The 25,145-nt window shown below is 46.8% G+C and overlaps 1 protein-coding gene across 1 annotated transcript; it reads left to right on the top strand.

Moving 5' to 3' along the window:
- Positions 1–694: 694 nt before the first annotated feature.
- Positions 695–21,581, top strand: LOC123490710 (piezo-type mechanosensitive ion channel component 1-like; the record flags this gene model as incomplete). The annotated part of the gene is made up of 4 exons (XM_045220594.1): positions 695–790; positions 19,550–19,672; positions 20,545–20,587; positions 20,824–21,581. Coding segments are annotated over 4 exons (533 nt in total), but the record flags the coding sequence as incomplete, so codon positions are not given.
- Between the last annotated feature and the right edge of the window lie 3,564 nt (positions 21,582–25,145).

Below are 25,145 nucleotides of genomic sequence, written 5' to 3'. Positions count from 1 at the left end.
CAGGCCTGGTTAGGATCCAGAGCCCAAGGGGCAGAGCACAGCACAGGGGATCAGAGCGCTGGGCTCCCAGCTCCCCCTTCCAGTCTCAGAGCTCAGCTGGGAAGAGGAGAGAGAAGAGGAGAGGGGGCGTGAAGGCAGCCCTGGAAAGCCCTCGTGTCTCCTGGCAACCTCTCAAATGACCAGCAGCTAGCTAGTTCACTGAACACAAGCTGAGTAACAAGCTTATGCCTGGATAATCACAGGGTCTGGTGTATTATCAGCATAATAATAATCAATCAGCATTATTAAAGGAATGTTTAGTGCAGAGCAGGCCACGGTTGGCTTGCCATCCAGCACTGTGTTACTGTTCACACAGTCCAGCCCTGCAACTTTCACAGGGACGGTAGAGAGCCCTGCCTGTATGTAGACTCATTAGATGTTCCACTGTTTTCCAGTAAGGGAGGTGTGTGTGGTTGTGTGAGGCATGCGGTTACAAACCAATACAAGGGTCAGAGGGTGTCAGGGAGACTTGTTGATGAAAGGCAGGGGCTTTTCTTCAAAAAATAACTCCAAACATCAATGTGACCTCAATTCACAGATTTGTACCTAGATCATTCAACCACTCAGAAATATTGCTGTGTAGTAGTCATTGACTGTAATGTTTGTCTGTGTTGTGCCTGTCCTCTGACCTCTGTGACCCTCTGTGTGTCCCCAGCCTGCCTGTTTCGCTACAATGGTCTGTCTCTGGTCTACCTGCTCTACCTGCTGCTACTGCCATGGTTCCTGTGGCCTAACAAACACACACTACGAGGTAAGACAACACGCCAATCCTTCCCTTCATTTGGCAACTCCTGCTTGTTTTGTAGTTTCAGATGTGGGTGGGTAGGTGTGGTTGTAAGTGGGAACGCCGAGATCTGTCACCGCAGCATTGACGTTGATCAAATGGTGCAATGTTTGGAAGTTGTGCCATATAACAGAAGAGCCGGACAAAACATTTGCAATGTGATTCAAAAGGAATTGTGGTTAAAAAAAAAGGATCAAACAGGCTTTCAGAGCATGGTTCACATCCTCATACATACCACAGCATCTGTATTGGAGTTTGTTTCAGACAGACAGCTTCCGTACTTCTATCTATATTTTACCACCAAACCTATGAGGACTGGGCTGCAACTCTGATACCCTCCAGTAAATACAGGATCTTTGGGGGTTTATAAGTGATTGGTTTTTCCTCCCAGCTATTTAAGCTATAAGGCCCAATGGGGTGTGATATATGGCCAATATACCACGGCTAAGGGCTGTTCTTTACGCACGACGCAACGCACGAGTGCCTGGATACAGCCCTTAGCCATGGCATATTGGCCATATACCACTAACCCCCGAGGTGCCTTATTGCTTTTATAAACTGGTTGCCAACACAGTAAGGCAAGGAACTACACAACTAAATTGAAAATGTTGCTTTAATAAATAAATTCATAATAAATAGATTCCGCCAGAAAAAGTAGTCCGGACAAAAGTCTCGTTGCTAGACTGGTTGCTATGCAACAACCACAGGCTAGGTAGCAAGCTTACATTAAATGTATGCAAAAACCGAGCTTAGCGCCACTTCTAGAGTGACTAACACATGCCAATTATTTATTAATGTTGATCGATTAGTTACCGGAGTGTAACTCCAGTTCTATGAGTGGAGCGGAGCCCCATAGGGGAGCTCTGCTCCTAGTGGTTTACCCTCTGCCCTAAGGCAGCAACAGCCTGAAGCAAAATTATGCACACACCTGCAGCCAATGGGAGCACAGGTGTCCCTATAAGAGGGGACGCTTCCCCTCAATCAGCCTCCCGAGATATTATCTTCAGCGAGACTAGAGAGGGTAGGCAGGGCCTTAAGTCCTATGGGGCTCCGCTCCACTCATAGAACTGGAGTTACACTCCGGTAACTAATCGTTCTATATCGTGGAGCTCCGCCCCATAGGGGAGCTCTGCTCCTAGTGGTTTAAGGCGGAGCGTAGCGCTCCAAAATGTACTCCCTGCCGAGCCTAATACTTCCCATTAAAAAATGAAAAGGTCAAGCCTAGCAATGGCCGCAACCAATTCCCGCAGTACTGCAACTAAAAACCCCTCCGGGCGTCACAATATACCGCGTCATCGGTTAAAGACCCGCCCCACCTAGTTCAATGGCAATGCCAATGACTAGTGGGCAGATCACCAGAATAGAAGCTACACTAATCTGTACTAGCAGATAGATGTGCCTCAATATCCTGTGAAAACACTACCGACCACTAATGGAATGACACCCAGTGTCACTCTTCATTATGTGCACAGTAGACCACCTCACTCACTCAATGGAATCCCAGAGATTAGTAGGCAGGAACAAAATATAAGTCATACTAAACTGAACAATCAGATAGATGACCACACATTCTGTCAATTCAATACATGTCTCTACTATACTGACCCTGTCAGTCAAGAGACATGCCACAAGATATGCTTTCCCTCCAAAGCGGACCTGATAGAAACCTGTGTCCATCGTCCTGCTTTTCTCTCTTCTAGCTCAAGATTCCCCTTCAGCTATGCTGAGTACAATCGAGCCAGAGAGATAGAAAGCCTATCTATCAAAAAACATGTTTTCCTAACCAAAGCGGACCCGATGGGAACCTGCCCATAGTCCTGCTTTATCCTCTCTTCCTGGCTCAAAATCTCCTTTCAGCTTTGCTGAGTACAGACCGAGCCAAAGAGTTAGAAAACATATCTGTCCAGAATATGTCTTCCTAACCAAAGCGGACCTGATGAACACCCCTGTCCACAGTCCTGCTTTTTTTCTCTTTCTTGCTCAAGATCTCCTTTCAGCCACGCTGAGTACAGATCGAGCCAAAGAGTTAGAAGGCATATCTAATAGATAGAAACAGAATATGTCTTCCTAACCAAAGCGGACCTGATGGACACCCATGTCCACAGTCCTGCTTTTCCCTCTCTTTCTTGCTCAAGATCTCCCTTCAGCCACGCTGAGTACAGATCGAGCCAAAGAGTTAGAAGACATATCTAATAGATAGAAACGGATAAATGGAGACGGTGTCGACCATGACGCTGCTCTACAAATATCCTCTACCCCTGTTCCTCTGAAGAGGGCAGTAGAAGCTGCACTCCACGAGTGGAGTGAGCTCTGATACCCTGAGGCAGTTGTCGCCCGTTGCCTCGTAAGCTGTCTCAATACCCCTTCACAAAGCCAATGAGACAATCGCTGTTTTGAAAGTGGTCTACCTAATGCAGCCGCACTGCGTGACACACAAACAGCTGAGGCGATGACTAACCGCTGCTGTGCGCTCAACGTAACACGCCAAAGCGCGCACTGGGCACAGACAATTAAGCTTTTCCTCACTCCTCTCCCCATGAGGAGGGGGAGAAAAAGTCCACAACTCCACGGTCTGTGATCTATATGCACTGCTAATAACCTTTGGCACAAATGCCGGGTTAGGACGTAACACCGCTCTGCTCAGATCGCCATTAATGGCAAGGCAATCGGGTCTCGTCGACAGGGCACACAAATCACTGACACGCTTAGCGGTAGTCAAGGCGAGCAACAGTGCCGTCTTGATAGACAGTATCTTGAGGGGTATTTGATTCAATGGCTCGAACGGCGACTTACATAGCGCTTCGAGTACCAAGGCCAAATCCCACTGGGGCAGCGTGGCTCTAGGCATTGGCCTAAGCCGCCGCGTTCCCAATAAGAAACGTTTCACTAAAGGGTGGCTGAACACGTTCGTTCCGCCAAACCCCTCATGACCAGCTGAAATTGCCGCTGCAAACACCCTAATGGTGGAGGGCGATTTCTGCTTATCAAACATAAACTGCAGAAAAGAGAGCACACTCTCAACCTGACAGTTCATGGGGTCCACACCTTGTGTGTCACACCATCGTGAAGACTTTCCATCTGCTGGTATACATCCTAGAAGTGGAACCGGCTCGTGCACCTTGTATAGTTCTGATCACTGCATCAGATAACCCACGGCGCCTCAACCTGTCCCATTCAGGAACCAAGCCTTCAGTGGTTGGCCGATTATGGGCCACTGCCCTATCGAACCTCCCGCCTGGGTCAACGCGTCCCGTCGATGTGGAATTGGCCAAGGTGGCGCAATCAACATCTGACTCATCTCCGCAAACCACGGAGCCCCTGGGCGATCGGGCGCTATCAGTATCACTGACAGCCCCTCTGACCTCACCCTGGCTAGCAGTGGGAGAATGCAAGACAGCGGAGGGAATGCATACAGGAGAACTTTCGGCCACGGGTAGTGCGCGAATGCGTCTCTTCCCAGTGGTGGCTCGTCCTGTTCCCTCAGAGAGAACCATAGGGGACATTGCGCGTTCACTCGTGACGCGAACAGATCCACCTCGGCTCTCCCGAACTGTTCCCAAATTCGGAGAACAATGTCCGGATGCAGACACCACTCGTCGTCTCGAGGACCCCCTCTTGACATGAGGTCTGCTCCTTCGTTCAAGTAGCCCGGAATGTGTGCTGCTCTCAACGAGCGAAGGTGCTTGTGAGCCCACAGCCACAATTCCTCTGCCGCCCGGTGGAGGGCAGGTGACCTGACCCCTCCCTGGCGATTTATGTAAGCTACTGTGGTCCGGTTGTCTGACCAGACCAGCACACGCGACTCCGAAGGGTAGGCGCCGAAGTGGGTCAGAACCAGTCGAACCGTTTCCAACTCCAAGAGGTTTATGCGACGACCTGATTGAGGCCATACACCTCCTATCGCTTGAGTCTGACATGTCCCTCCCCATCCAGTCAGAGAAGCATCTGTAAATACTGGAATGTAGGATGACACCTTGCCCATCGGGACTCCGTGCGTGAGAACGCTCGGATTCCTCCAATAGTCCAGGTCTGCTCTTAGCGAGAGAGGAACCACCACCAACCGATGACGTTGACGCACTGGGTCTAGTCTTAGTTGGGCGAACCATCGCTGTATTCTGCGCATGTGCAGAAGTCCCAGCGGGACCACAGAGTGGGCTGACGACATGAGACCCAAAAGTGACATGATCGACAGCGCCGTCACTATGTGATTCGGACGACACTTCCTCAGGACTAGCAACAATGCTACCCTTCGAGGGTCCGAAATTCGAGCCCTCATCATTACAGTGTCTAGCTGTAGCCCCAGGTAGACAATCTGATGACTGGGCCAGGGTGCGCTCTTTTTCCAATTCACAGCGAACCCCAGACGCGTGAGATGAATCACTGTCTGTGTTGTGTGAGTGAACGCCAGCTCTGCTGACGGGGCGAGAACCAGCAGGTCGTCTAGGTAGGCTAATAGCCTTATCCCTTGACGACGCAGCGGCTCCAATGCCGCCTCCACACATTTGGAAAACGTTCGAGGTGCCAGGGCGTATCCGAATGGCATCCTCGTGAACTCGTACGCCACCCCTTGAAAGGCGAACCGCAGAAACTTCCTGTGACGCGATTGTATCGGCACATGGAAGTACGCGTCCTTAGGTCTATGCTTGTACAAAAGTCTCCTTTCTGGACACATTCCAGTAGACGTTTTGTCGTCAGCATTCGAAAGGGTCGTTTGGTTATGCTCGTTGAGAGTGCGTAAATCAAAATCGGCCTCACTCCCCCGTCTTTTTGGGCACTAGGAAATAAGGCGAATATAGCCCTTTGTTCCTTTGCTCCCGGGGAACTACTGTGACCGCCTCCTTCGCCAAAAGTTCCGTAATCTCTGACATCAGAGCGGCCACTTTGTCCGGCGTTTTCATCACCGTCTCCACCACTCCCCTGAACGGGGGTGGTGTTCGATGGAATTGGAGGGCATAACCCTTCTGCAATGTCTGTTCTAGCCAGCGTGAGAGGGTACAGCTTCATTGCCACTGCCAGCAATGCAGAGAAAGCAGGCGCGCACGAAGCTGTGGTGCATCCAGTAGGAAGGACCTGTATTCCTCTATGGCCCTCGCCGCCGCTATTCCCCAGCACTGGGTTGGTGGAATAGCCCAAGGCGGGCCCTCCTCGAAAGGGAGAGGAAACATCAGCTCGTTCTGAGAGAATCGGAGGCCTTGATACGTCAGTTACGTCTGTAACTCTAGTATTCCGGCCCTTCGTGAACGCAGCACGGTTTTGAGCTGCACTGACTGAGGTATTAACCTGAGACAGAGCGACCTCCCCGGATAGCAATTGCGTCATCATGTCATTGTCTGACTGAGACTGCTGCTTGTCATGAGATCCGTCCACTGCAGTACTCAACAGAGTCTGGAAAGTGTGGTCTCTAACTGGTACCCCAAGGTGGCGCCACAATACCTCTTTTTTACTGGTCTCATGAGGCTGCTCAACAGCACACTCTAGGTGTGGTGAGCTGCACTCAGAGTAGTGGGCATTGTTACGTTCTGAATTAACCGGGGGCGCCCATACATTGGTTACACCTGTAACTCTAGTATTCCGGCCCTCCATGAACGTCGCACGGGTCTGAACTGCGCTGGCTGAGGCGTTAGCCTGAAGCAAGGCGTCATCCCCAGCTAGCGGCTGCGTCTTCATGTCATGTTTAGACTGAGACAGCTGCCTGCTATGTGAGATCTTTACTACAGAGCTCCTAGGAGTCTGTAGTAAAATATATTTATTAGGTGAGCTAAGGCTACGCCTTGCTACCTTTTTCTCTTTCCTCTCCTGAGTGTGTTCAACTACGCACTCTTGGTGGGTTGAGCTACACTCAGGATGGTGAGAGAAATTCATAGGACGTGAAGTACTCTGCAATGTGTCATGGAAGAAAGGCTATTTTGTGACAATGTCAGTGAGAGCCAGCTCTTTATTCACATAACAACAATAAACATTTCCCTCCATGCCCTGAACAGTAGGGTGGGGGGGAAGAGTGGGCTCTGTCGCGTCCAGCGCTGAGCCGTCATCCGTCCTCTCCCCTCGTCCCGTCATTGACGCTCGTGCTTTCTGGCTGAACTTCTGGTGTTGCCAGGACGGTTTTGTGACGACCTCTCTCGCCGGCGGAATCGCCGCCACCACCGTCGTCGCTGGAGGGGCCGAGCCCGCCGCTGCTGTCGGTGGTAGGCGCCTGTCGCCTGGCCCGTCGCCTCCCTTTAGTTCTACTGGGGGCGTTGGAGGTTGACAGGTTAGTTGAGGCCCTGCTAAACTTGCCTGCCAATGGCAGGTGTTTGCCAGGTGCTTTCTCTCTTCATCAAGCTTACCAAAACGTTCCGTCGCCTCCTTAACGGCGACCCCCAAAGAGGCCCCTCGCTAGAGACGGGAGCGTTTGTAGCGAGGCTCTGTCCGTCTCCTTCATGGCTGTCATTGACAGCCAGAGGTGACGTTCCATGACCACCGAGGTGGCCATGGACCGGCCTCGCCATATCGCTGACGCCTGTGTCAAATGAAGAATAGCGCCAGAAATCCTGGACGCCTCTTCAATCTCCTCGCTGGTCAACTCAGACCTACCTGTTGTTAGACGGGATAGGAGGCCGCGAGAGGGCAATGTTGTTAGCCGCTGACACAGCCTGGGCTCCCAGCGTAAAGGACTTCTCAGCCAGCTGTGCTGTGAGTCTGTCCTTTGTGCTGGCAAGGTGGCTTTCTTGGAGGCCGCCCAGGGACTCGAACCCGGCACTAGATACGCCGCCATGGCGCTCTCGAGCCTAGGGATTCCCTTAGCAGCCCACTCACGTCCAGCCACTCTCGTGAATGGGGTGTACACTTTGGCCGGCTGAACGCGCCGCCAGGGTGTATCCCACGAGCCCTCGACATATTTTCCGAGGGAAGGCATAGCCGGAGCCATCGGCTCAGCTGCCTTCCTCGGTCTAGAGTAGGGGCCGCCCTCCATCATGTCGACCTCCACAGGGGGGGGAGCAGGGGGCAGCGCTATCTCGAGTCGATTGGCGGCTCTCTCAATGAGTTCGGGAAAGTCCGCACGCAGAGAGGCCGCTGCGAAGGACAGGGCTGCTGACGTAACAGAGCCCCGTGTCGTCATCGCACAAGGAGCCTTCAGATCTCGCACTCCCCATAGGGAAGGGGGTCTTGAAGGTTGGCGCCAGAGGGTCGGATTGTTCCATTGGAACATCCATCTCTGCGTCTCTCTCTTGTCCTCCCTGAGTCAGCACTGTCCTTCGACGCCTCTGAAGCAGAGGCGAGAAGAGACAGTACATCCTCTAGGGGGATATCCTCCCTAAAGAACGCCCAACGCTGCTTCCTCACCTTCATAGGAAGGAGGGCGCAGGAGGCGCAATTAGGGGGATTGCCGGTTCCTTCCTTGGCATACTGCGGCCCCAAACACACGAAACAAAGGTCGTGGGGGTCCGCAGATGCCATGGAGGAGCATCGGCACTGAGCCCTGAAAAGGGCTTTTGGGGGTGGAAAATGTCCTGGCGTGCTCATTTTAGAAGACGTCGATGGCTGGCTCATCGACGGCGATTTCTTCCTGAGTCTTCTTCTCTTCTTGGCTTCTTCAGTCTAGTCGTCCAGTCGCTGAAGATAATGGGAGGCTGATTGAGGGGAAGCGTCCAATCTTATAGGGACACCTGTGCTCCTATTGGCTGCAGGTGTGTGCATAATTTTGCTTCAGGCTGTTGCTGCCTTAGGGCAGAGGGTAAACCACTAGGAGCAGAGCTCCCCTATGGGGCGGAGCTCCACGATATAGAACTGAATGTTACCATTTATTGTGCATGAATAGAAAAATTGACCCATGTTAACGTTTGTTGTTGGCTTGCCCATGTTGTCGTTTGTTGGCTCCACGCTGCTGGAAATGGATGCCGTTCTTTTAACTGGGGGAGCTGCTGCTGTGTTGTCAGAGAGAATAGTGTTCCACCACTTCCTCGCTTCCAGATTTGGCCTCCAGTAACTTTGAAGAGAGGTTTCGAATCTGTGTCCTCTGACAGACAGTATTTCTCATGCCTCTGTCATCCGACAGTTTCTGGATCATGGTGGTTCGAAGGCAGTGGTTTGTGTAAATCTGCGACGGGCCAGCTATTTTGCAGATCTTTGGCAGCATTGTTGCGAGGGTGTTCACTCCCATCAGCTCTTTTGTGTACCTGAAACATAAGACAAAATAACGTTAGCTAATAGTTAGGCCTATATAGCTACCAGTTATATTGTCAGGGTACATTAGAATGATTTAGCTAGATAACAGTTACATACCATATGTAGCCGTTCACTGGTGGGCAGCTTTGTCATGCCCCTCTTTCCTCAACTTTTTAATTACGCCGACAGACACATTGTTGCTCGTTGTGAATTCTGTGTCTTTCTGTATACTCCATGCCAGACTGAGACGGGGGGTCGTTGATATGTCGGTTCAAACCAGCCTTGAGTCCAGTGTGGCTGCTAATCCCATATTCTTCGCCATTCATGTTTCTCACTGAACCATACAAGTCCCGTAGAATTACACTCAGCTCCGTTTTTGTTGTATTCCCAAACTCACAATGTATCCCTTTTCCACACACCAGTCAGTGAAGCAGGTAAGTGCCCACTTTGTTTGTTTCACAATGTTATTTTCGTTTCGGTTTCTCTCAAGTTAATCTAAACGCTTATTTTCTACATTTGCATGTTGAGCTATTGTTGATTTAGCCGTTTTATCGACGTGAAAAGGATAAACGTCTGTATATGGTCTCACATACACACGGCTAAATGCTGTTTTAACCAATCAGCATCCAGTATCCAAACTACCCGGTTTATAATCTCAATTAGACAGCTGGGGGTGATGTTTGTGGGTGTTGTGTAATATTAAGCCATGGATTAGATTGAGGTGTGTGGCTTTGCTTTGCCCTCTCTCATTTCCTCTGTGTGTCCACTGGGCTGGGCAGTGTCAGGATGATGCCAGGTTAGCCAGGCAGGTAGACAGGCACTTACACAGGGCTTAACATCCAGCTTTGTCTGGGTCTTGAGTGAGAGTCTGGGGCCTGGGCCTGCCAAAACACACAGCAGGTGACTAAACCAGCTCCCTTTGATATTGCCCAAATGATGCACTTGTGCTGAATGGAGGTGTTGAATATTATGAATATCTCATGTCAAATGTATGACAAACAGACAGACAGTCTTTAAAAGGACCAATCAGCAGTTGCTACATCAATTTTTGGACTGTTAAATTAATTATATACAGTACCAGGCAAAAGTTTGGACACGCCTACTCATTCCAGGGTTTTTCTTTATTTTTACTATTTTCTACATTGTAGAATAATAGTGAAGACATCAAAACTATGAAATAACACATATGGAATCATGAAGTAATCAAAAAAGTGTTAAACAAATCAAAATATATTTTATATTTGAGATTCTTCAAATAGCCACCCTTTGCCTTGATGACAGCTTTGCACACTCTTGGCATTCTCTCAATTCTCTCATCTCTCATTCTCTCATTCTCCCAGCTTCACGTGGTAGTCACCTGGAATGCTTTTCCAGCAGTCTTGAAAGAGTTCCCACTAATGCTGAGCATTTGTTGGCTGCTTTTCCTTCACTCTGTGGTCCAACTCATCCCAAACCATCTCAATTGGGTTGAGGTCAGGTGATTGTGGAGACCAGGTCATCTGATGCAGCACTCCATTACTCTCCTTCTTGGTCAAATAGCCCTTACACAGCCTGGAGGTGTATCTTGGGTCATTGTCCTGTCAAAAAGAAATGATAGCGCAAACCAGATGGGATGGCGTATCGCTGCAGAATGCTGTGGTAGCCATGCTGGTTAAGTGTGCCTTGAATTCTAAATAAATCACAGACAGTGTCACCAGCAAAGCACCATCACACCTCCTCCTCCATGCTTCACGATGGGAACCACACATGCGGAGATCATCCGTTCACCTACTCTGTGTCTCACAAAGACACGGCGGTTGGAACAAAAAATCTCACATTTGGACTCGTGTTTCTTGACCCAAGCAAGTCTCTTCTTCTTATTGGTGTCCTTTAGTAGTGGTTTCTTTGCAGCAATTTCGACCATTAAGGCCTGATTCACACAGTCTTCTCTGAACAGTTGATGTTGAGATGTCTTACTTGAACTCTGTGAAGCATTTACTTGGGCTGCCATTTGAGGTGCAGTTAATTGCCGATTTTCTGAGGCTGGTAACTAATGAACTTATCCTCTGCAGCAGAGGTAACTCTGGGTCTTCCTTTCCTGTGGCGGTCATGAGAGCCAGTTTCATCATAGTGTGGTCCTCTGTAGCTCAACTGGTAGAGCACGGCGCTTGTAACGCCAAGGTAGTGGGTTCGATCCCCGGGACCACCCATACACAAAAATGTATGCACGCATGACTGTAAGTCGCTTTGGATAAAAGCGTCTGCTAAATGGCATATTTATTTTTATATTTATATTTATTTATAGCGCTTGATGGTTTTTGCGACTGCACTTGAATAAACTTTCAAAGTTCTTGACATTTTCCGTATTGACTGACCTTCATGTCTTAAAGTAATGATGGACTGTAATTTATCTTTGCTTATTTGAGCTGTTCTTGCCATAATATGGACTTTTTTCAAATAGGGCTATCTTCTGTATACCCCCCTCTTGTCACAACACAACTGATTGGCTCAAACGCATTAAGAAGGAAATAAATTCCACAAATTAACTTTTAACAAGGCACACCTGTTAATTGAAATGCATTCCAGGTGACTACCTCATGAAGCTGGTTGAGAGAATGCCAAGAGTGTGCAAAGCTGTCATCAAGGCAAAGGGTGGCTACTTTGAAGAATCTCAAATATAAAATATATTTGGATTTGTTTAACACTTTTTTGGTTACTGCTTGATTACATATGTGTTATTTCATAGTTTTGATGTCTTCACTATTATTCTACAATGTAGAAAATAGTAAAAATAAAGAAAAACCCTGGAATGAGTAGGTGTGTCCAAACTTTTGACTGGTACTGTATATCCAGTGATTCTTGTTGAATATAACTTAGAACTGCCTCGAGCTTAGTTCGACTGTCATACCCATCAGAACCCAAAATATAAGCTTGTTTTACTCCAATGTTTGTAAACAAAGTCAATGTAAACAAACATGGTTAAAACTATCATTTTGATCTCATAGATGGTCAGGTCAGTCCTGGCATCCATAGCTCTGTCTATTAATTTGAGAGTGGTTATATTTCTCAAGCACCTTCCCTCAGCTGTTTACCAAAACAAGTGGTGGGGTACCCACTTTGCAATTTTTTAAACTCCGGATTACCCCTTTAAAGAGTGATTTAATTTGGGCCTTTTGACTATAACACACAGGGCCACCCAAGCTCAAGTTCTATTTCCTGATTACTTTTATGTGTAAAAATGTGTGGTCTGTTTATGAATAAAAACTAATTTGCAGAGAAATAGCTATAGTTACATGGTCTACCCCTGTTATGATATTAATGTGGAAAGTGAAAAACCTAATGGTCCGTAATATGCGATGGCAACGAGACCGGAATTAATCTGAAAAATGCAGAAACATCTTATTCTTGACTCTGCTCTGGAAGCCAAACTTGATTACCCACAATACACTCCTGTTGAGAGGCTGTATTACAGGGATTTCTCGCTTCATGTTTGAGAGTTTTTCTATCTCTATCTTCTCATGATTTGATGGTGCAGTGTTTTCCCTCAGTATTCCCTCAATATAAAGTTCTGATTTCACAGTACTTAGTTACAATCGGTGTTAATCTCCTGCAGACATGATAAAAACACAGCAGATGTTGTTTTTCAGAGCTGTACAAAGAATTATGTCAGCAGCACAAACCTACTGCTCAATGATGTCCTTATTCTATAGTAAAGAGGGTATACAGAACTATAGAGCTAACCTCCTCCTGACAGCTTGATTCTTTTATTGCCGCCTCTGCTCTTGCTCAGCAAAGCCCAAGTGGTTTCATTGATTGACTCAACATAAAATTGCTCTATTTTAGACAGACGAATCGCCTGGTGTGCTCTTAATCAAATACCAATAAACAGTGGATATGATTTCAGGTCTGGAAAATCCGCTCTTTCCACATCCTTCCCATATCCTCCACCCACATCCCTGTCTGTGGTAGCAGTTTAGTGATCTATGGCTGCTGTAGACCGAACAATAGAAATGGTACTGATTTTTAACACCACAGATAAGCACACACACCCTGCACCCAGCCTTAACCCCCAGAGGCTTGTTTATCTAACATATCAACTGGCTCACGCTCCTGAGAGCCAACGGGCGCTATCAGTTCCTGTACTAGTGATAAGGTCTACAGTGAATAAACACAGAACCGGAAGCACGCTAATTATAGATCATTAAAACAGTTGAATTCTCTCTCCTTTGTTATTTTTTTCCATCGATGAAAGGATGGGAGATTATATGAACAAGCTGCGTTTAATACTATTCCATCTCAGTGCTTTTAGGTTCAATAACCCACGTTTCTTTTAGAGGGAAAAAGGGGGAAATCTGGGCATGATAAGCTGTGCGGGGTCACATGTCTATTTCTGGGGGAACTGAGTATGTGTAAATGGTGAGAGGTTTATTTCAGGGGGACTCGCTGGTGGAAGTGATTCCCTGTAGGAAAATCCCAGAGTCTGCCAGCCTCTATAAAATGAAGCCTGACAGAGAATAGGATTAACGGTTTTAATGAAAACCATCTTGAATCGTTCCCTGCCTCCAATTATCAGCACTTTTCTTGGTCTGGGCTGCCATGGGAGGACCAGATGCATGTAATCATGGAGGCAGATGGATGAACCAGGAGGATTCTGGAGACGTCAAGCAGAAACGACCCCCTCTGCCTCACCTCCACATGCTCCTCCTTTCCAGGGAAAATGTCATCTCACCCTCCGCGAATGTGGTGGAGCATGGGGCATATTAGGGTTGAGAGTAGCCATGGTCACAATTTCCTCTGTGGATTAGAGGGTTAAAGGAGTTGTTGTCTTATGTCATACTGCCCTGAGAGCTGACCTGGTTACAGAAGGAAATGATGACTGTTTCCAGTGACTGAGAGGAAGACTGAGAGGAAGCTTATTCTATACACATTACAATTAATACAGGCTACCACATGCATGTGCGCTCTTGCTTTCCCCTTTTGTGTTATTGAATCGATCCCATATTGTTGTCATTCATTCAGTAACATAAGCTAAGACTCAATTAAGTGGATCTCACCAAGGTATCATTGGATTCATTGAGGCCACTGACAGAGAGGACTGTGGTAAGCCTTAATAGTCCCTTTCAGCTCCTCCCCAGCCCAAATACATATCACCTGATACACTGTGTTAAACATTCCCTTCAAAAGACTATGTTCCATTGCTCGCTCCCCATTATCTAAATCCCCTGTATTGTACAATCTGGACACACTGTCGTTTCCCCAGAGCTGATAAGCAAAAGGACAAATATTGAGCACCTGTCTGGAGCCTGCTGGGTTACACTGTTCCCAACTTAGGAAAATAATAGGGGATTTATTCACTGGTATTCAGGTCCGACGCTCGTCGGGGTGTTGCGTCAAATCTCTTCCCCTGTGTATTCTATTCACACCTGCAGGGGCTTTAGAACATCCCTTCCTGAGGCACCGCTGTTGAGACCACGTCCATATCCACAGCTTTCCTGTCGCCGGTGAAACAGCAGTTTGAGACATGGATTGAATGTCCCCTCTGGTTTTTGTTTTGTGTGTTTTTTGTTGAGGAAGGCATCGTGTGGCTTTGAAAGGCCCCAAAGCCCAACTGTCACTGACTGTCGTGCTGATAAATGAGAGGGTGTGAGGGAAATGCATACCAGGCCAGGCCTCCCTAAATGAGTACTCAAGGCCGACCACAGCTTAAACTGGGCAGAGAATAGACTGTGGGAAGGGCCGTAAGTGCAGTTGACAACAAGTTTGCAGCTGATTTCAGATTATTTCTGTTCCAATGCTGATATATTAGACAAGACAGCTGTCTGTTCTCAGACAAATATGAGACCACTCTCAATAGGCCCATCTGGTTTATTTGACCAGAATGTCCATAAAATGTGGTCCTTTATTTGTCCTTTTCCCCTATGGAGAAATGGAGCAGGTTTAGCTAATGAAAATAGAGTCCAGCATTTTGAATAATGAGAGAGAACTAGCATCAGTATGTAAGGTATCTGTCCACCGCCACATGGAGCAAAACAATATACTGCTAGTGTGCACTGAAAAGAGACTGTATATTTAATCACAAACCATGTCAACCTGTAAATCATTGTAATATCATTTAATAAGTTACATTACTATCTTCATTAAATGGCATGTAAAGTACACCTACAAACATATTGGCTATATTATGGATATTTGCCCAGCCTGACCCATCCTTTCCTTTACCTGCTAGGCAGTGGAGGCTGCTGAGGGGAGGACGGCTCATCCATTCCAGCCATTACACTCGATTCCAGACATTATTATGTCCTCCCCTCAGCAGCCTCCACTGCTGCTGGGAGTTATGTGGGAGGCAGGGGTGGGGTCAATTCCATTTCAATTCCAGTTGTCTTCAATGCTTTTCAATGAGGAACATTTGGAATTGAAATGGAATTGACCCCAACCCTGGTGGGAGGAGTGAGGGTCTGTGGACCCCTGGTTGGTTGTTTCTCTTGGTTAGATCAGTGGCCTGAGAGTGAGAGGCCATGGGGCCAGAGAGGAGCTTTTCCCAGAGGCGTGCCTGCTATGTGCCCACCGCTCCTCCGCTCCCAACAGGAACTGGGATTCCACACGCCACTGTTATTTCAGCAGAGTCTTCTTACGCAAACGCTAGCTTTTATCACACCAACGCAGCCCTGCGACAGGACAGGATGTCAGAGAACAGCACAGATAAGAGTAGGCAGCAGGACATGGTGTACGATCCAAATGTAATGCAAAACAACAAAACAGAAATAAATGTCAGTGTTTTCAGTCATTTTTGTTTACTGTCGGGTAGCTGTTTCTTCAGGTTGCTGACTATTGTTGCTGATTGGTAGACGTTTTTAAACAAATGTACCTTTAGTGTAATGAGTTTACACACATAGAACATGTGCATGAGATCCCTCTAGTAAGCAGACCAACTAGCAGGGTCAGTGTGTTCTCTCACTCTAATATTTTAGCAGTACAGTACGGGTGGTGTAAGCCAGAGATGCAGTGTGTGTGTGTGTTTCCAGTCAGTGGATGGTGTTAGGAATTGAAAACCGGTCAAGGTGTGGACATACAAGGCTAACAACTTCTAGGTTTAATAGACAGACAGACATGCATATAGGAACACATTACTCTAAGAGGTTCGCAGCAAATCTCTCCCACTCCAGAGGGGAGGGCAGACCTAAATACTCTTGCCTTATCTGTTCGCTGTTTCACCCTTCCGTGCCTGGTGCCAAAGCATTAAATCAAGGCTGAGACCTTGGGGTTGAATAGACTATACATTTGAAACGTCTTAATCGCTTAAGGACACCCATGGCTGATTGTTATGGCTCAAGGGCCCAGATACCAGTTACTAAGACCTGCTTTACGGTGACCTCTAGCATTAAAGAGAGTACCTAAAGGCCAAATTCCAATAGGGAATAATCATCCGAAAATAGCTTTCTTAACAGGCCTCGTTGAACCACCACGCCCCAACCGCCCTCTGTACCCTGGACTGTTGTGTCCGGAGACTGGCCCTGTGGACCCCCTCTCCATAACAGCACTGTTTACACTGGCCAGCTAAACCAGCCTTTTACGATGCGCTGGAAAAATAAGCCGGAATGCCTGAGGTCCTCTTTTTGGAAAGCTCCTCCTTTACAAAGTAGGTAAATTCAATTAAAGAAAATACATTGGGTTTTTTAGTGAATGAAAACAAACACAGCACAGTATCGCTCAGAGTGCCTGGCAGGAGTCGGCTCATTTCTCAGGGATGAAACTCAATTAGGTTCTGTTTTCGACTTGTGAAAGAGTAATTTTGGAACTATTATTCCATCTCCCCTCAGTCTAAATAGTGTATAAGAATAAATAAACCCAACAACTGCAGAGCAAACTGTGAAAGTTATGTGGCTCTTTAGCGGCCTGAGTATTAAACATAATGCCCTGCTCTTTAACATGCACTGTTTTTCTTTCCACTCTAACCCGGGCCCAGAAACTCTGCTGCACCCCTCCATGTCAGGTGCACTACAGTCACAAGACTTGTTAAAACAATGTTCAGAGCTACACTCGTACAATTGAGAATTCCTCCAAATTATCCTGTTTCATGGAAAACTCAGTAATGTCACCCCAGATTGCAGATTTTAGTTGAGGTTTTACGACACATACAGCACCAGGGTGAGTGGGTAAAGAGGGCGCCCGCTGAAAAAAATTATTTTACAGACGTCACCTGAGCAAATTTCTGCCTGTCTCTGAAAATACAAACTAGAAAAGGCAAACATGGCCTAGAAAAGGTCCTGCAATTCACAGAGTTAAGGTTTGATCTCCCTGTAGTGAACTACACTACCCAGTGGCCTCTGCTCACCTCCGGCTTTCACCAAGAACACTGCTGCCCCCACTCAGATCCAAAACCAGACCTTCCCAGATAGTTCACTATCTAATGAGAGATGATGAGGCCATGATTGCAATGATTGTCATTGGCTGTCATGTCATTCTATCCCTGGTATGAAGATTTTAATATCATGTTTGTGTTGAGTTATGTCTTGATAGTACTTAAGAATAGTGATGGCAGGTCTCAGATGTCGTCACCACATTGGTGGCTGTGCTGGTCTCTCCTCATCATATGAAACCTGCTCTGGAAAGAACACTACACACCATGCTCTGGTTCCCTATGAGGAGCTGTCTCCCTCTGGACTTGTTTTAAGACACTGGAATGCACCTCCACATTCCATTCCTACTTTATCTCTTAGAATAGGAAACTACCCCAAAACTTAGATTACGGTGCAGATTGCATGAGTGGTGTGCAATGACAGTGTAAATGCAGGTAAGTGGGTCTAGGCGTGCATATTTTTTTTTATGTTTTAGAGGTCATGTTACTCTAGCTGACAGTCATGAGTAATGTAACGTAGGAATGTTGTAGATGGATATCTTCATGATGACCCTGCAAAGAACTATGATAGGTTCTACTTATAGCCCTTCAGGTCCTACAGGAGAGGGATGGACTCAATAGCCTTGAACTATACTGTGACACAGGATACATGCAGAAGATTAGCAAGGCAGTTACAGAATTTGATTTGGAGTTGAGTTTTAAAGAGACTATCCATGTATTGACAATGACATCATGATTTTCCAGTAGCAGGGGTAGAGAGCCGGGGGGTTGAAGAGGGAAGATAGCGCAGTGAACTTAACTTAAACACACACACTTGGAGACAGTGGAGCTTATGTGCAGGGGTTTGGGTAGCAGCAGTTGAGTAGAGCTGTCTGCAGTAAGGGTGACCTCGTCTTCAACAGGGGGGTCTTGGCGGTGTACAACGCCTCCTATATTATTTACTCCTCTCTTGGACGGATCCCTTCTTTTCCAAAACACACACGGAGACGTTATTAGCATGTGTGACGTGTGGCCACTGGGGGTTACGGTAGGCGTGTCTGACATTTATCAGCCCTGTCACGTCTCTCTCTTTTTCCTTCTGTCTCATACATGGATAGATAAACATGTCCAACACAGAGACTGGCTGTGATGGATCTTGATCCTGCACAATTGGAGAGGGGGAAAAAATGAATAATCTTAACCTTTTCACAAAGTTCACATCACATCACTGTCAGGGGGCACGTGAAATCAAATGTGAATGGTTCACTTCACTGGGCATTCAATGATTTAAAAGGATGATGATGCTCAGAAACCAGGTTCATGAATAATACTCTCTCACTGCTCTGGTGTACTACCTCTAGCTAGCAATGCCACGTTGAATACTATTTTCATCCTCCGGTCTAGTATTAGTCATAACTGTAAATTGGTGTACGTGGAATAAACCTAAATCTGGGATCAGGGATAAGCCTGTAAATGCAATACCTAACCTCCTGTCTGCTGTAATTGAGGGGGTGGTAGAGCAGCACTGAACCGTTAAACTACCCTTCGCCCTGCAGGCCACAGAGAAAAACAGCCCTATAAAACACAATCAAAGCTCTAAGCTCGTCCCCTAACACTGACTTGTTGTAGCTGCTAATTTTCTTGAGCCAGTCAACGCCTATAAAGGAAAATCCCCCAGGATTCCACAGGGACCTGCAGCATTCGTTCACTACACTGGGAGTTTGTGCCTGTGTCTTAACAGTGGCCCATTTTACACCACCAATGGGAGCTGACAGCTTTATGAGGAGACCAATCAAAGCTGCCTCACACAAGCCTGTGGTGAGGAGGTGGGGATTCGGGGCTAGAGCGGGCAAGGGGGCATTTTATAGTCAGCAGCACAGTTTGGCACGGGCAGTACCTCTATGCCATCCACAGGCTTGATAATAGTCTAATGTTCCCATTTTGTTTAAAAACGGGCAATTAACTGTTACAAGCAATTCCTGTTTAGACTGTAAACATACTGCTGTGATTACTAGTGCCTCCATGGTCTCAGTATGTGTTCTGACTGGTAGAAAATGAAGCATAAATTGAAGGTGGGATGGTGTTGAGGATGTTGAGTCAGATCAGGACAAGTCCTTGGAAAACTGTCAGTACTGTGCACCCTGCTATTTCCTGAACCTATTTTACCTGAGGGATGGGAGGAACTGATTGTTATGTTATCTTCCCTTTCATATTCTACATTGTCCCCCCATTCCCCTCCTCTAACTCCATCTCTCTCTTTTCTCCAGGACATACTGGACGCTTCATCAAGGCTCTGTTCTGCACCAGTCTTCTCTTCCTGCTAGCCCATGTCTCCTTCCAGATCTGCCTGTACACTATCCCTGACCTGGACCATGCACTGGGACACAACTGTGAGTGAATATAGACGTCTTTGACAAAGGCTATTCCATTGCCATATTTTCAGTCAGCATTTCTAAACAATGGCCTATGCCATTCATAAGGGGCTTGTTTAGGTTAAATGAATCACTGAGACCACGTGTCAAACTCATTCCAGGGTCGAGTGTCTGCGGGTTTTCGCTCCTCCCTTGTACTTGATTGATGAATTAAGGTCACTAATTAGTAAGGAACTCCCCTCAACTGGTTGTCTAGTGCTTAATTGAAAGGAAAAAACTAAAACCAGCAGACACTAGGCCCTCCATGGAATGAGTTTGACACCCTTGACTTAGACTAAAGAAACTCCATGAAATCATAGCTTCTACCTCTGATTTATTTGGACATGTTAAGTCCAGCTCTCTTCACGCTCAGTCTATTACTTTGTCATTAGCCACCAGCGTGGAATACTATCAGGGATGCTTGTGAATGCTCCATGCTTACAACCTTCTGACTGTAGAATATGTGGATTTTATTTTGTGGTCTGGACTTATTTTGGCCTGCCCCAATAAACATGTCCTCAAGGAGCTTTAATAGCTAAAGCAGTATTCTTTGATGTCATATTATTTTCTTCTCTGGACCATGTGAGTTAGTCCACCATGCTGACTCCAGCTTCAGTCTGTCCATGCCTGGGCTCCTCACAAACCCATTCAAATACCGACACGGTGGCCTACTCCCAGTAATACTGGAGGCTCGTGGGAACATCTATGGTAGCTGCAGCTGTACGCTATGTTGTAGTTGTTCTGTAGAGTCTAGACCTGGTATGACCTTTCCTGCCCCTAAACAACACTCCATGGCAGAGACCGAGTGGCCTGGGGAGAGTTGGTAGTCCTAACACTTTCTGTCTTTACAGGTAGCTTGTGGGAGACGCTATCGAGGCATGTTGGTGTATCCAGGTATGTGAGGAATGTTTGGAAACAGCACATTGCGTCTGTGTATCTTGTCACTGAGGATCATCCCTCTCTGAACTGTGTGGAGATCAGTTACTGTTATCTGCAGAATGTTCACTCTTACATCTCTTTTTGTTATTTCTGTTTGTTCTTTACTGTCTTTGTTGTACGTGTGTGAGAATTTACACTTGTAGTTCTTTGATGACCTTTGACCCCTGCATGTGGCTCTGTCTGTCTTCTAGGCTGCCCTTGGATGACGTGTGGAGTGTGGTGCGTCTGCTGACCCCTGACCTGGGGGTGTTTGTGATCTCCCTGGTTACCCTGGTGGTGTGTAACCGGCTGGTCAAGAAGAGAGATGACGTCACTGTCCTGCCCGTAGCCTCAGACTCCACACAGGGGGTGAATGGTTTTCTGCTCTATAGACACAGACTGGGCTTCACCGCTATGCTGCTATTAATATGGGACATCTGCTCTTTATACCAGTCTATATGTATGGAATCCGAAAGGCAATGAAAGTGTTCAATCATTTTTGAAAACATTCTGTAGAGTATTATGGCTCTCCTCCAGTGTGAGAATGTATAGAAATTGTGAATCTCCTATTCAAGTGGCATTAAACTCCTTCTCGAGCTACGCAGGCTAGGGCTGCACGATATGGGCAAAATATCTAATTGCAATTTTTTCTTTTTTTACCAAATATTGCGATTTGACTTGCGATATAGGGCCTAGATCAAAACACTTGGGTGAACTGTTGGAATCGTAGAAATAGAATGATTTGTATTAAAAAGCATCAGCATCATTCTTGTTTGGAACCATCTGTTGACAGCATTTGACCTAACAGAACAGCATGCAAACATATAGTGGATCTAACAGCGAGGAGGAGGAACTGTGCTGCTTGACTGACGGGGCGGGCTTGGTCTGTGAAGCCGCAAGAGGAGAAATAAAACAAAGTTAACTAAAACAGGCGTTTGAGTGGCGTTTCAAAATATTGCATGCGATATGAATCTTTGCGATATGGATTTCGATGTGAATTCGATTAATTGTGCAGCCCTAACGCGCACACACACATTTCTCATGCGAGTGCTATGCACAATACCCCAGAAACACTTATATGGTAATACTCCAAGCCATATATAGAGTAGTGGGAATGGTCTTGTGTTGCGTATCACAGTGAGTCACAAACAACAGTCAGTGTCCCTGGCTTCTACTACTCAGGAAATGGAAGTTGCTGAGTCGCTGCTTCATGGGCTGCTATATATAATGGAACTTTAGAATGGTACATTCTTATGGAACGTTATGGCGCCCCTTGTCTCTGATTAAAGAGGAGGGTTATGACTGAGGTCTCTCTGATCACTGCCTCTGAGCTGGGCTGGCCATGTCCGCCTCACCCACGCGCTTGCCTCAAGCCCTTCCACACGGTTCATATTAACTTCATGTTTTGTGCACAACCGTTTCTTAGGTTAACAAATTCTTTAGTAACAAACATATTTGTGTATAATTACTTCGCTTGAATCATATTCCAAAATTGCAGATTAAATATGACATCACGTTCAGAATAGTCACAGAATTTAAGCTCACAAGACGCACAACCGCATGCCTCCATGAAAGGCTATCTTTGTTTTGATGCAGCCAGATACTGCTGATAGCACTGTTGTGCAACCACTGCTAGTATGAACAGATTCACCTACTGTTCATACTAGCATGTAAATGTAATGTAAATGTAATGTAAATGTCAGCCTATGAGCAAGAGGACATACAGGTACTGGATGGCAGAATTATTCTCTATGGAACTGTATGCTCTGGATAAGAGCGTCTGCTAAATGACTAAAATGTGGTATGCTACAGTAGTTTAGTTTTACTGTGGTGTGTTGGTGTTTGTTGTGGTGTTACTGGGGCAGAGAGCGACACAGTGAGGTAATGGGGAGGTTCCCTCAGGCCTGGTGCTGGTGACAGAGGTAGCTATTGTTCTACCAGCTGAGTTGGTTTCCCGCTCTGCTTCGCAGTGTGGGAGGCTAGCCTAGCCTCAACCTGCCTGGGAGAGAGAGGGGCTCCCCAGACGTAATGCTGCCTCCTACCCATGGGCCTCTCTCACACACACACACACACACACACACACACACACACACACACACACACACACACACACACACACAGAGGTTTCACCAGTCAGTCTATTAGTGGAAGCTTTTTTCTTCCCTTTGTTGCTGACAGTCTCGACTGCTCTTCACTCTCCAGCCTATGTTGTACTTTCACTCTCATTTTTCTCTCTCTTTCACTCTTTTCTTTCTTTCTGTTGACTTGCACCATCTGAGCACACTCCCTGGACAGCTGCCAAGAGCGCAACAGCTTTCTGCTCGTAGCCAGGGCAACCACCCAAACAAACATAGCCTGCCCCAATCTGTGTGAAAAATGAAAAACGGCTCTATCAATTAACAAACACAACCAAACTGCTCTTGAGCCTCTTTGTCCACTCTCTGACAATAACCTATTACATAGCTACAATTGGCAACCCTTTTTTTCAACAATTTCTCAAGTTTTGTTCTTCGTTAAGAGAACAGTCTGTTCTCCTGTCTTTCCTCTCTCTGTTAAATCTGTATGTCAGTCAGAATGTTCCTGCATACTGTATTCTTTGCTTCAGAAGTGCTGTGCTGATTGAGGCAGCACTCTCACGATTGATTGCCATGTGTTGACTGAGTGCCAGGGGTTGCCCCTCTGCTCGTCTCAGACAATACGTCGTTCAGACAGACGCCCACTAGGGCTGAGCCCTGCCATTGGGTGCACTGCAGTTCTCCCTGACTGTACATGACTCAACATCAATTGAGCAGCGCTCTCCTTTCCCACACTCCCAGTTTCAGACCTGCACACACATCAAAAACAACATTCTCACAACATCTCTGTCACGTTGTTGTAACGTTCCCACCGCAACATTCTGCGGCTGTTCCTGTGTGTGGGAATGAGCGGCTGCCTCCAGCCAGAGAGGCTGAGACAATTGTCTTTGATGTGGCCGGGACTGGCTGTGGAGCCTGGTGGTGTTCAGCTGGGGAGACGGGAGACTGTGTGTTTGTGAAGTGGGCAGTTTGGGCACATCCTTTAACACATACAGTGTACCTCACCCCACCCTCTCATCATACAGCACTCACTGTCCCTCTGGCTCACATGGTTTCAATCAGAACTACAGTGGGGGAAAAAAGTATTTAGTCAGCCACCAATTGTGCAAGTTCTCCCACTTAAAAAGATGAGAGAGGCCTGCAATTTTCATCATAGGTACACGTCAACTATGACAGACAAAATGAGAATTTTTTTTCCAGAAAATCACATTGTAGGATTTCTTATGAATTTATTTGCAAATTATGGTGGAAAATAAGTATTTGGTCAATAACAAAAGTTTCTCAATACTTTGTTATATACCCTTTGTTGGCAATGACACAGGTCAAACGTTTTCTGTAACTCTTCACAAGGTTTTCACACACTGTTGCTGGTATTTTGGCCCATTCCTCCATGCAGATCTCCTCTAGAGCAGTGATGTTTTGGGGCTGTCGCTGGGCAACACAGACTTTCAACTCCCTCCAAAGATTTTCTATGGGGTTGAGATCTGGAGACTGGCTAGGCCACTCCAGGACCTTGAAATGCTTCTTACGAAGCCACTCCTTCGTTGCCCGGGCTGTGTGTTTGGGATCATTGTCATGCTGAAAGACCCAGCCACGTTTCATCTTCAATGCCCTTGCTGATGGAAGGAGGTTTTCACTCAAAATCTCACGATACATGGCCCCATTCATTCTTTCCTTTACACGGATCAGTCGTCCTGGTCCCTTTGCAGAAAAACAGCCCCAAAGCATGATGTTTCCACCCCCATGCTTCACAGTAGGTATGGTGTTCTTTGGATGCAACTCAGACAACACGACGAGTTGAGTTTTTACCAAAAAGTTCTATTTTGGTTTCATCTGACCATATGACATTCTCCCAATCCTCTTCTGGATCATCCAAATGCACTCTAGTAAACTTCAGACAGGCCTGGACATGTACTGGCTTAAGCAGGGGGACACGTCTGGCACTTCAGGATTAGAGTCCCTGGCGGCGTAGTGTGTTACTGATGGTAGGCTTTGTTACTTTGGTCCCAGCTCTCTGCAGGTCATTCACTAGGTCCCCCCGTGTGGTTCTGGGATTTTTGCTCACCGTTCTTGTGATCATTTTGACCCCACGGGGTGAGATCTTGCGTGGAGCCCCCAGATCGAGGGAGATTATCAGTGGTCTTGTATGTCTTCCATTTCCTAATAATTGCTCCCATAGTTGATTTCTTCAAACCAAGCTGCTTACCTATTGCAGATTCAGTCTTCCCAGCCTGGTGCAGGTCTACAATTTATGTTTCTGGTGTCCTTTGACAGCTCTTTGGTCTTGGCCATAGTGGAGTTTGGAGTGTGACTGTTTGAGGTTGTGGACAGGTGTCTTTTATACTGATAACAAGTTCAAACAGGTGCCATTAATACAGGTAACGAGTGGAGGACAGAGGAGCCTCTTAAAGAAGAAGTTACAGGTCTGTGAGAGACAGAAATCTTGCTTGTTTGTAGGT

This window comes from Coregonus clupeaformis, unplaced genomic scaffold (genome assembly GCF_020615455.1).
Source record: "Coregonus clupeaformis isolate EN_2021a unplaced genomic scaffold, ASM2061545v1 scaf4484, whole genome shotgun sequence".
NCBI lineage: Eukaryota > Metazoa > Chordata > Actinopteri > Salmoniformes > Salmonidae > Coregonus > Coregonus clupeaformis.
Note: the sequence above shows the minus strand (reverse complement) of the source record. Positions and strands in the feature narration are given on the sequence as shown.